Source organism: Cydia pomonella, chromosome 9, assembly GCF_033807575.1.
Source record: "Cydia pomonella isolate Wapato2018A chromosome 9, ilCydPomo1, whole genome shotgun sequence".
In the NCBI taxonomy this organism is placed as follows: Eukaryota; Metazoa; Arthropoda; class Insecta; order Lepidoptera; family Tortricidae; genus Cydia; species Cydia pomonella.
The window spans coordinates 2,639,818-2,652,123 of NC_084711.1; the positions used below are offsets into that span (position 1 = coordinate 2,639,818).

The following is a 12,306-nucleotide window of genomic DNA, read 5'->3' on the forward strand; positions in this document are numbered from 1 at the left end:
AGGCTTTTAAAAGTGGTATAAATAACGGTATGAGGTAACCCGAAGAGCAAAATGACGCAACGCACATCCGCACACACTTCCTGCTCAACGTTGCAAAATTGCATTGTTTCGAATTAAAAATCGAAATGCATTCAGCGAACGTGAATGTCTTGAACACACACTTCACATTAGCACGCGAGCACCTTGGAAGGAACTGTTTATTTTCAATTTGTTAAAAAAAAACAGTTAGTTCACTTGGTCTATTGTAGCGTGTAGAGAATTGATACAGATTTATGCCTAAATTTTTATGTAAAACAGTTGTGTACAAATGAGATGAACACGTTACATTAGACCAATGAAACTTTAAGGGTTTTTTTTACTATACGGTAGAGCTGATTTCCACGCTGTGTGTAGAGGAACAACAAAGGCAGTGTGTAACATTTGCACGCTGGAAGATGACATCTGCAACGCAATGCGCTGCACTCGCGATTGGTCAGTCGGGGCGCGGCTGGATCGATGCAAGCGCGACTTTTCACCCTGGCTATTTAGTGCGTTGTCTTAGTACAAATTATGACCTATATGTATACGCTATAGCCTATAAAACAGCATGATATAGCCTATCCACTCGCAGTCTTAGTTAACATTAACCTTACGAATTTCTTAGAAGAAAAAGGTCTAATTAAATTAGTTACATATGCCTAGTCAGAAACCTGTTCTGTCCTGTTTACAAAAGTAAATTAAAGCTGAAAATTTCAAGTACGAGTATGTATATTTAATTGCCATTCTCGTACTCATACGCCAGAAACGGTTAGTCGACTCATAAAATGTAAGCCATACAAATTGAACCTTCGTACAATCGCGTTTATGTTTTTGGCACACTAGCATTTTAAGTACAAGAGGGAAGAATGTTCATAACTCGATCATGATCTAGGCACTTAGGTATCAGTGCTTTAATTTTAAACCTTGTTAACTCTCCTTAGATTATACAAAAGTTCTTTACATTGCTCTTGCTCTACATTTTCGGCCTTCCAGCCAAAAATAAGTTTACATTTCGCGTGGACCGAGAGAATTGCATCAGCCAGAGGCAGGGGGTAGACAGATCGATGCGCTGACGTCAAACTCGGCGAGGTGCCTCGTGACTATCCAAGCCCTATAAAACAATATCGTACGTTTATGATGCCGATTTCCAATTCCAGTACCTTCTCGATATCCGATTCGATAGATAAGTTCTTCCAGGCTAAATTAAGTTTTTATATCGCATGGACCGAGAGAATGCATCAGCCAGGGGCAGAGGGTAGACAGATCGATGCTGCTGACGTCAAACCCGGCGAGGCGCCTCGTGACTATCCAAGCCCTTTAACAATATATTGTACTTTTATTATGCCGATTAGAGTACCTTTCGATATCTGATTAGATAGATTAGATCTTCCAGGCCAAAATAAGTTTTCAACTCGCGTGGACCGAGAACCGAGAGAATTGCATCAGCCAGGGGTAGGGGGTAGACAGGTCGATGCTGACGTCAAGCCAGGCGGGGTGCCTCGTGACAGTCATAACTATCCACGCACTACCTATAAAAGTTCGAACAATTTACAATGCCGAATGCCGATTCGATTACCTCGTCGACATCTGATTAAAGGGAATCGCATTAAGGAACGAGAAGGCTGGTGGAGAAGACCGTGTAACCAAGTATGTTAATGTACGGTATTAGAAAAAATGTATCATAATTGGATTGCTTCATTGCAGTAGATAAAATGTTTAATTATGACAACAGTACTGTAAAGTAAAACCCTCTTAAATACCATAATAACTGACTCTAATGAACTACCCGATTGTTAGAAAAGTGTGTATTCAATCAACTAACAATGCGCTGTGAAATTTTAATAGTTTTTTCTTCAGTAATAGTTGTTTATAAGCTAGCACATTATCCATGAATAAATATATTATAGTTATATTATAGCCAATCAAAGCGACGGTTTTTTTCACTCTTCATGAACAATAGACTAAAGTTCCTGCTTGGCAGACTTGTAGTGATTTATCGGAAGGAAGTTTTAAATTGAAATAGTTAAGGTATCTTTCTTTCCACGTTCCTCCTCAGTTCCACGTTCTTTCAATTTATCAAATTCCAGTCGAAGCCAGCTTTTACAAGAATTCAGTCAAATAAATCTATTTCGATGTCAAAACTTGGTAGTTTGACATTGATTATTTTAGTTATTTGAATTTTATATACGTCGTTAACGTTCACAGCTATTAGTAGAAGCCTACTATGCTGAAACGCGTAGACTCAAAGTACATATTCACATGTTCAAGTCTTTACAGTTCTGTCGTCAGCAATTCAGCATACGTATTCAAGACTTTGAAAGGCTTTAGAACGCTTTGAAAGTGTTAAAGCTTTCCGTTAACTGACAGTAGAGTTTATGTTGTTGGAATAAGGTTTAAGAATATGGTTAACAGTGTCGAAGGTATATACATAAGGTACGGGGTACAGAGCCCGTCCGGGAACTGGGACACGGGATCGATCGCCGGCCAACGACCCTTACCCTAGGTTACCACCGTTGCTCCCGTTTGGCAAATAGGTCGCTATATTACAGATTGTATAAACACTGGATTTATGTTTGTTGTAATTATGATTTGAATTGGTGTAGTTAGTAACGTGCTGTGTGTAATCAAAAACACATTTGGTTGCGTTGCGGTGTATAATTGTGTTGAATGCTACTTAATACTGTTGTTTGGAAATTGGTCTTATATTGTAACTACAAACATACATATAGTACAATGTGGCCCATACTCGATGTTACAACGATGACTAGATAATAAAGAGATTTTATCCTTAGTTGGTTAATCAACTTCTTGTTGTTGCATGAGCGACGAAACATTATTACGCTTCTAGGCACCTGAGGAAGCGGGAGGCAATGGTGAGCAATCTCCATTACATTTCGCTTCCTTTATGCATGCGCATGCGAATTATAATTATAGTTAAAATATGCGAATACGCCATGCTTCTATAAATTTTGAATTTAAATTTAAAGATAGATCTCAAAAGATTCTGACAAACCTCAACATTATTAGCAGTATCGCTAATAATAGTCTAAATTTTAGACGTGTTTGTTGACATACATACAAACGCAGTTAACTTACAATTTGGAAACCTTATTGCAAAGTGACAAGATCCACTATCCGTCATTTAAACGAATAGCTAATTAAATGCAGCTCTCACAGTGACCTGTCACACGACGTGAAAGGCGAACGATGCTAATTCTATACGATTGGCTAGCTTAGTACTGGTTTCATCAAATGAGAATAGGGTTTTGAGATTTAATGAAATAATTGTAGGAGTGGCCAAGTGGCCACTTTTTTATTGAAGATTAGGAGACTATAACATCTGATTTTTAGTGTTCCGTAGAAAACTTTGTTCACGGAAAACTTATGGGATCACTTTGGTCTTGCAAATCGATTAATTTTGTATAACTGGGTCAGATTTATTGCGGAAGAATTACGATACGAATATTACCTATTTATGCAATTTATAATACATTATAGTTTCTTCATTAGGTATACGTAATATTTGACTTTCGTAAAGAATAAACGAATATAAAATTACTTCCATTATACCCCTTTAACTTATTAATTTGCGTCAATATCAGGCCACACAATACACAATTATGCAAGTTCACTCTTACCTTTTTTAAATAACTTTCGCCAATCGGATCGCAGACGCAATACTTTCTCAACTAGATCCGATTATATCATAAATTACACCTCCCACAGATGCAAGAAAACTCTAATCAATATTAACCAGATATACGAGTACAAATAAAGCTTGTTACACAAATATTCCCATGTCCCAATTTATTTCTAGTCTATTATTATAGCTACCCGATGAGTCGCCTACGAACCAATATAAAGTGATTAGGGCAGTATTTCCCAAACTATGGGTTGCCACCCATTGGTGAGTAGTGTTGGTATGAACCCAAGTCTTTAGAGTCTAAATTAAAGAACTCGGCTTGTTTTTACGAGACTCAGAGCTTAAAAAACTTCTGAGTTGTGTAAGTCCCGAGTAGAGTCCTTTATTGAGTCTTTTTTAAGCGCAACTCAAAAGGACTCGAGTCTTCGAATAAAGACTCAGTCAACAATTTTATAGATTTTACCTAAACAACAGTAAAGGAAATAGGCGTTATTGTATGATATATGTTATGTACATTTATGAATTTTACATAAAGACAACGCATTTCGAAGTTATTTGTAATAAAATTACAAGTTCTCCGAAAAGGACTCAAGTCTCTACAAAAGACTCGGGGTCTCTAATAAGTTGAAAAGAACTCGAGTTTCGTCTTAGTTATAAGAATCTTTAAAACTGAGTCGAGTCTTAAAGCAGAGGACTCAAAGGACTCGAGTCTTAACCAACACTAATTGGTTAGTCGAGAGCAAATAGGTCTTTAGTAGGCCAGAAACTACCATCAAAACAGAGCGTGAGCGATATTTTATGCCCCCCTCGTTTCAAAAAGACGGCCAAGAGGTGCGTCCCAAATTTGGCAGTTTTTGTTAGGTGGGTCGGAGCCCAGTCAACTTTGGGAACCACTGGATTAGGGAATACACATTGCGCAGTTACTTCGAATCTGACGCACTTAGATACTGTGTTGCGTTTCTGTAACGCAATGCGTAGGAGCGTAGGACATGTAATGCAAGCGATGTGACAGCTGGCTGCATAGCCAACGTGCCAATCGTTAACGCTCCATAGCGCACGAAACGTAACTGTCACTGTCGCACTAATATGGAAGAGTGATAGACAGAGATGACTACTCCACGCCACGGAGCGTTAACGATTGGCACGTTGGCTAAGCAACCTGACATTTAATTCCAAATATTACAGACAAGCTATGCTATGCACGCCCTTGTCTATGCAAGGAGCCGGAGGCAGAATCATACTGCACATGCAACTGGTACATACCTACCTATTGGTTTTTAAACCTTGATTTATCCAAACCAAGGTGAGGTATCACAAAATGCAGATAAGCTCGATACTATCAGCCGCAGGCTTGCCAAGTCCTCGTAACTGACTCATGTTATATACCGTAGGGCCCATGACCTACGGTATATAACCATCTACCAAAAAATATAACTATAAGCAACGCCTAAAAAGTTGACCAAGAAATAATTGTAAAAATTACTTAAAATTTTTATAATTGTATCTTTTTGTTTTTAAATATTTATAAACTGGCATTTAATATGACCAAATTTTGCATCTTTATTTATTACCACTTTTAAAACAATCTACTTAGCATGTAAATTATCCGCAACGCACATTTAATTGGATTATGATTACTATGTGAGGATTATTTATTTTCAGTACATCTTTATGTATCTAGACTGAACCGACCATCTTGAGCTTCTCGGAATCTCGCTGACTTCGAAACTCAACTTCGGCCCGCACATCGAGTCGAAAGCACAGTTAGCAGCAAAAAAGCTGGGCATCCTCAACAAGGTGAGGCAGTATTTTACACCTAGGCAGCTGCTCGACCTTTACCAAGCACAAGTCCGGTCGTGTGTAGAATACTGTTCTCATCTGTGGGATGGTTCAGCCAAATACCAGCTTGAGGCGCTCGAGTCAGTCGAGAGGAGGGCCAAGAGAATTATTAATGACGACGATCTGACGAATGCTCGACTTCAAAGTCTGGAGCATCGTCGCAAGGTTGCCAGCCTAACGATCTTTTATAGGATACATTTCGGAGAGTGTGCTGAGGAATTGCACAACCTTATTCCTCCGTCCCCATTTCACCATCGGACTACCAGACAATCGGCACTTCGGCATCGCTTCATGGTAGGTATTCCACAAATACGCACGAAGCGTTTCGCTTCAACATTCCTTATGCGAACTGCCAAGGAGTGGAATGCCCTGCCCGAGTCTGTGTTTCCGTATGAGTACAATTTGAATCTCTTCAAGGCTAGAGTAAATAGGTATCTCATAGGTAAGCGTGCTCCACCGTAGACCGCATCATCACTTACCATCAGGTGTGATCGTGGTCAAACGCCTGCCTATCCTCCATAAAAAAAAAAAAAAAACTTAAATGTAAATTAGCTTTACAACTAAAATGATTATGATTATGTATATAATTTTCTACGTGAACAGAAAATAAAACTGCTATGATTTTCATCATCTTCATATCAATATTAAATATTCACAATTTAGTACCATATCGCTGTAACTCCTTTGACAATTATGTATCTGATCTCTCATTAATGACGTGAAAGCGACATGGTGCTAAAATGCCCACGTTACGAGTTTTCGGGAATCGTATCGTAAAATCGTAATGTCCTGCGAACTGACAAGCTGAATACTCAATGAAACAACGGCGTAAGTGTATATGAAGTCAATAAATGGTTACTGCGTTTTTAGATCGGAATAGTGATAGGGGTTGCGTGTGGACTTGTGGAGAGATGTAGGTTGAGGATTAGTGCTGGAGAATTGATTGATCATTTGTTTCATAAAGTTTCTAGCGCAGTCAAATGGCGTTATTTTTTTTGTAAATCCCTAATTAGAACTTAGGGTTGAATGAAATAGAGTCAGCCGACGCTAAGTTTCTTCCATTCAAATTGCATACTATTTTTACAGTCGTATTTATTTACCTCGGAAGGTTTCCCCGATCCGATCAATCGGTCCGGAAGAGGCTTAAAAATCACACAGTACAGAAAATCAATGCCAGTCCAAAGAACTAGGCCTTCGAGATCTTCAATCCACAACCGATGGGTTAAGCCTTAGCCTGGCAGTGTGACTAAAGTAAAGATTGCTCTTTGCAATTTACAAAAAGTCCACCAGGTTACCGAGATCATCGAAAATTGAGGCTCTACCTCCTTCTTTATCGTTCTTGCATTAATTAGACTCGCATATATAAGGATTTATTACGGCGTCGGAGGTCCGGTTCTTGTCTACGAGAGTAGACGTGTGCGCATCTATGATATGTTTCATTGAAGTTTGAACTGTGTTGCCTAGGTAATAAGGCTCACGGCGGAGCTACCAAAAGCTGTGCGTATTGTACAGCGGTCGCGCACGCTGCACAAATAGATCGCATCGTGTAGGGCTGTCAGCGGCGGATAATTGGGTCGATAACTATTAGCGGAATGAGCGGGATACTGGTTACAATAGCACGGTTTAATATAGGAATCTTTGCTGAAAGATAATGCAGGAAAGATTTGAGGTACGATTTGCAGAATACCTATTTATGCGTTTAATATTTGATGTGCAGGGCCATGGTGAGGCCTGTGCAGACCTGTCATGGAACTTTTTAGAATTGCATAGGAACCTATTTCAATCAGGAAACGGAATAAAGAATATAATGCTTGACAATTTAAAGTCGTTTTTTAGATACTTATCTGATTTTTGTCAGATCAATATAAAATATGGGTTTATGGAACAGGCTAATGTATTGTCGTAATTAGGTCTAAAAACAATACATGAGCTAGGTATACAGCCCTCTAATCAAATTATGATGATGATGATGAAAAGTTGATATTTCTGATAACGCAATCTCATAAATATTTTCGGATCCCCTTCAATCTTCGGAGAAAGATTCCGATTAAATTTTTGTCTTTTCGTTGTTGTCAAGCATATTTGACACATCCCTAAAAATAGTAAAAAGTCACATCATAATTAAGGCGCGATTTCCACAGATCCGCGAAACGTGCGATACGCCTCATCACGCCGCAGCCCAAACACCGCACATTTTATTGCTTCCTCTTCCACATTTATACGATGTCTTTATACCGCATCCAAATGACAAATTGATATTTATTAGATGATTGTAGTCGGCTGGTCGGCATAGTTACATTACATTTAATAGCATTCCTTAGCATTGTAAGATTTGTAAGGATTTCGTAGATTTTCTAATTTATACGAGACTGTTCTGTACGGTTGTAGCGCTATACACAGTTAGCGTATTTTATTGCTAACTGCAATTTACAAAAGATGTCAAAAGTTGGATAAACAAGTACAAGTAGAATACGAGAGAAATTTAGGTTGATAATTTGTAAACGTCACATAGGTACAGATTCTTAATATTAACATATGCCTGGCTTGTAGACCTATACTGGACTCTCCTTCGTTATAAAGCAATTAAATGAAAAGTTTCGCTATTAGGGTGCTTTGACAATAGTTACTGGCCCTACAAGTTCCCGCTCTATCATTCAGCGTTTCCCTGGTCTAGTTTCTCATAGGGTGACTGCTGTAGTTATTGGATCCTCCATAGCAATTAACAAATCAGAAAGAAACAAGGAAATAGAAGTCTTATTGTTAAGTGTGGCCAATAACTATAGCAGTCACCCTAAGACCTACAATCACTGACGATAATATAATTATTTGTTTCCAAAGAATAGCAACGCAGAAAGACAATATTTGGAACTCCTGGGCAAGACAGGCGCGAAGGTGTCATGCGGAAGAGGCTATTTCGATCGCGTCTTATTCTGTCGCACCTACGCAGGTGACAGTGCGCACCGAGCGTCCGCGGCGACGCGACAAAACACAACTGAGGTCTCTAACGTCTCCAAGTTTTCTAATTCTATTTAACACTAAACAAACACAATATTAGTGTAAATTTAACCTCTAGCGACCAAAACATGGAAAATTGATAGTGAAATTTGAAAGTGTCAGAAAATGAGGCTGAATTTGTTTTATTTGAAAATCGAACGAATCAAAACACGTACAACTTTCCATCTTTCACGTAAATCTTTGTTTTAATGGTGACGACCGGTTTGGCCTAGTGGGTAGTGACCCTGCCTACGAAGCTGATGGTCCCGGGTTCAAATCCTGGTAAGGGCATGTATTCGTGTGATGAGCATGGATATTTGTTCCTGAGTCATGGGTGTTTTCTATGTATTTATAAAAACCCTCAACACAAGCCTTATTGAGCTTACTGTGGGACTTAGTCAATTTGTGTAATAATGTCCTATAATATTTATTATTATTATTATTATTAATTAACAATTTGAATAAGAAAGGTACTAATATTAGGAGCGTGGGACGGTAGACTCGCTAAAGGATAAACTAACAAGAAGACATCAAAGCAAAGGTTGCGAAGAAAAGTATTTGGGTAATTTCTGATATTGCGTAAATCCGAAAATTATTTAAAAAATCACTCATTCCATTGTAATAACAGTCCTTTTTCGGAATTACCAGTCACTTTTTCAGTGTTTTTCCTTTCGGAATTATACGAATATTTACACCTTATTCAATTCTTTGAAATTTGGAGGGTTTGTGATACCGTCAGCATGTTCCTGTCTCTCGAGTGTCACCCACTTTACAATTCCAAACCTAACTTGGCGACTAACGTTTACTTTGTTACAATTCTGAGTAATATTATCGTAAAATTAGCGCATCCCTGTATCTAATGTTGGAGTCCTCCACTATGAATAGGTTCGATGGTCAGTTGAATGTAAAATTTAAAGTTACGCTATCCAAAAAAACTCAGTTCCCCATTTTCTCATCAACAATCCACAGTGCAATAGTGCAGTGGAGATGCAAGTTGCGTGCGTAGATAGTTACGTCAACTCCGGCGCAACGGCGCGTGCAGTGACGGGTCAGTGGATAGTGATAAAGATTTTGTGACTATAATGTGGCAGGGAATATGGAGATGGAAAAAACAGACGTCACGGACCAATCTTAGTCTTTTATAAAACTCAATGGAGAAACATGCTACCAACAGCAATCTTCTCTCGCGTAGCGTTGTGTATTAGCGAATTTATTTAAGCTGTAAGTCCGGATAATGCATACTGGCACTAAGCTCATACAAGTCAACGTGCTTAGATTTGCCGTTCGCCGCAGTGGGTTTACGTCTTAAAATAAGTTTAGGCTATTTTCTCCCCAATTTTATATACATTGGAAACTAGAATCTCAGTGGCTCATGCTGCCCATAAGTAAGTTTCGTATCATATTCATGACAAATTGTTGGCTTGTTGATCTGGTGTTTTTAGAGGATAAAGAGTCTTATTGGCTTTAAGGTATATCTGCAATCTGCATATAACACTTCAAACACAATTTTTGCATATCTTAGAATTATGGGCTCTAAACCATCCCACATCCTAAAAAGGAATGACAAATTAGAACTTAAAATATCTCAGTGACCCATCTTGGAATGATGTCCAACTGAATTTAAAGATACCTACAACTGGGTAGTCACACAGGTATATTTTAGCACCTTATTGTATGAGTCACTTTACTGGGTGAGTTCATTATCTGTCTCATACAGCCCACACATAATTAATCTTATCATTAAGAGGTGATAAAAGACAATTATGTACTAATTTAAGTGCAATTGATAAGGGGGTATAATAGTGTCAGTGCTTTAGCCAGTAAGTTGGATAATTGACAATTTCGTGAAATATACAAGGAAATAATGTGCAGGTAATATGAAAATGTTTTCCTTAAATGTGTATTGTTAGAATTATTGTCATTGAGGAAAGAGTTGATCTGAATATTCAGTATTGTGTGACCTCATTGACCGAAACGTTAGTGAAGGTTTCCATTTCAGCTTGGGAAAAAATGCTTTCATATGTCTGGATGTTCTCCTCTGCAGGTTGCATTTCTCAACTGATTCCCGTAAAATTTTTGAGTGATTCAGTAGTTACAGAATTTTTATGTTGTTTCGTTTTCTTGGAAAAAAAAGAAACGGCGCAAATGGGCAAATAGGACTTAAGCGCCAGTAGGATCTATAAGACTATTGTAAGTTCGCTGTGACAATGACTCAACAAAGTATTTTTTTTTTATTTTAAATATAAATAAATAAATATTATAGGACATTATTACACAAATTGACTAAGTCCCACAGTAAGCTCAATAAGGCTTGTGTTGAGGGTACTTAGACAATGATATATATAATAATCATAATCATCATAATCATAATATTTATTGATAATATAAATTACATGTCACATTTTATACAGTATATAAAGATTGTAGGTAGTGTAATATATAATATATAAATATTTAAATACATAGAAATCACCCATGACTCAGGAACAAATATCCATGCTCATCACACAAATATATGCCCTTACCAGGATTTGAACCCGGGACCATCAGCTTCGTAGGCAGGGTCACTACCCACTAGGCCAAACCGGTCGCAAATTTTTACCTTTTTAAGCTTATCTTGAGGTCTACAGCTCACAAGGCCATTAGTTTTAGTTATTGTTATAACGGAATGTAACCACATTCATACTGTGTGTACTAACTAGCACCTCAGACTGTGTGTTTGGTAATTAGTTTGTAGAAAATCCTTTTTTATTTAATCCCCTAAAGGCGTAAATACACACACAGCAAAAAGGAAGGCTCAGACAGCCACATTCTATTTCCAACTGTACTAAAATGCCACTTACCTCTTTTGCAATCTGGTCAAGAGCCTGCTCCTCGGCAGTGGCCTTGGTGTGGGTGCGCTGCCGCCGAGATGGATCCATTGCCACTGTTACACTTTCTGTAAATTATAAAAGTTGATTTTTAATCATCTTGTCATATTTAAATGGTAAATGGAGAAAGCAGATTTAAATTAGTCTTGAACAGAATACATTACTTGAAGATTTAAATATAATTATGGAATGCATTTTGAATTATTATGTTTAGCTTACATTTTTAGTTGTTTAATGAGTTTAATGTGCTTATCCCAAGAAATCCTTTTATTTTAATATAGTTAAAATCAACTGTTTGGCTAATTATATTTCGAAAAATACATTGAAGTTTTCGAAATATTCTTTTAACTTACATTCTTATATATTATTATTGTAATGGGAGCATACTATATTTGGAATGTAGTACAAGCAAGATTCAGTATTTCAGAAACACTAAGCTAAATAGTAACAAATCACATACATATCCACACAGAGAATCACAAATCACTGACAGAAATATTGCTTGTTGTATAGATAACATAAGCAACTACACAAATAGAATATAGGTCAAAGTCACAACTTGCATGCAACAAGTGAACACACTGTAGTCTAGTTCCACATTCATTCATGTCTCTTATCATTCATCAAGCTCAGAGGTTAAGGTGAGTAATCTATGTTATCAAAAACAAAAGAATTACCTTCGCTCTACAATAGAAGCAACCTCCAACATCAGACTATCAAACACAATTCACATATAAACATACACTGTATTTCAACAAGCACTACATTACTCACTCCACCGTCTCAAATATTTAAAAACAAAACTAGTTGGGAGACCCAGTCTCACTTGGTCATAGACCTCATAAGCATCATATATGCAACTGGGGCACCACTATAACCTAGAGGTTCATTGCGCTTTTTCCGCGTGGATATATTCGCGAATCAGTATCAGAATTGTCGTAT

General features: G+C 37.7%; 1 protein-coding gene across 2 annotated transcripts in view; it reads right to left on the minus strand.

Moving 5' to 3' along the window:
• Window positions 1–12,306, minus strand: part of LOC133521091 (leucine-rich repeat flightless-interacting protein 2) — a 42,979-nt gene that overhangs the window by 29,897 nt on the left and 776 nt on the right. The window contains exons 1-2 of one of the 2 annotated variants that reach the window (XM_061855851.1): window positions 12,042–12,173; window positions 11,338–11,432 (exon numbers count right to left, since the gene is read on the minus strand). In XM_061855851.1, coding sequence (XP_061711835.1) covers window positions 11,338–11,415 — 78 coding nt within the window. In that variant the 5' untranslated portion in view covers window positions 11,416–11,432; window positions 12,042–12,173. Of the gene's footprint in view, window positions 1–11,337; window positions 11,433–12,041; window positions 12,174–12,306 lie in introns of those variants that run through there. The other variant, XM_061855850.1, reaches the window with a different exon arrangement.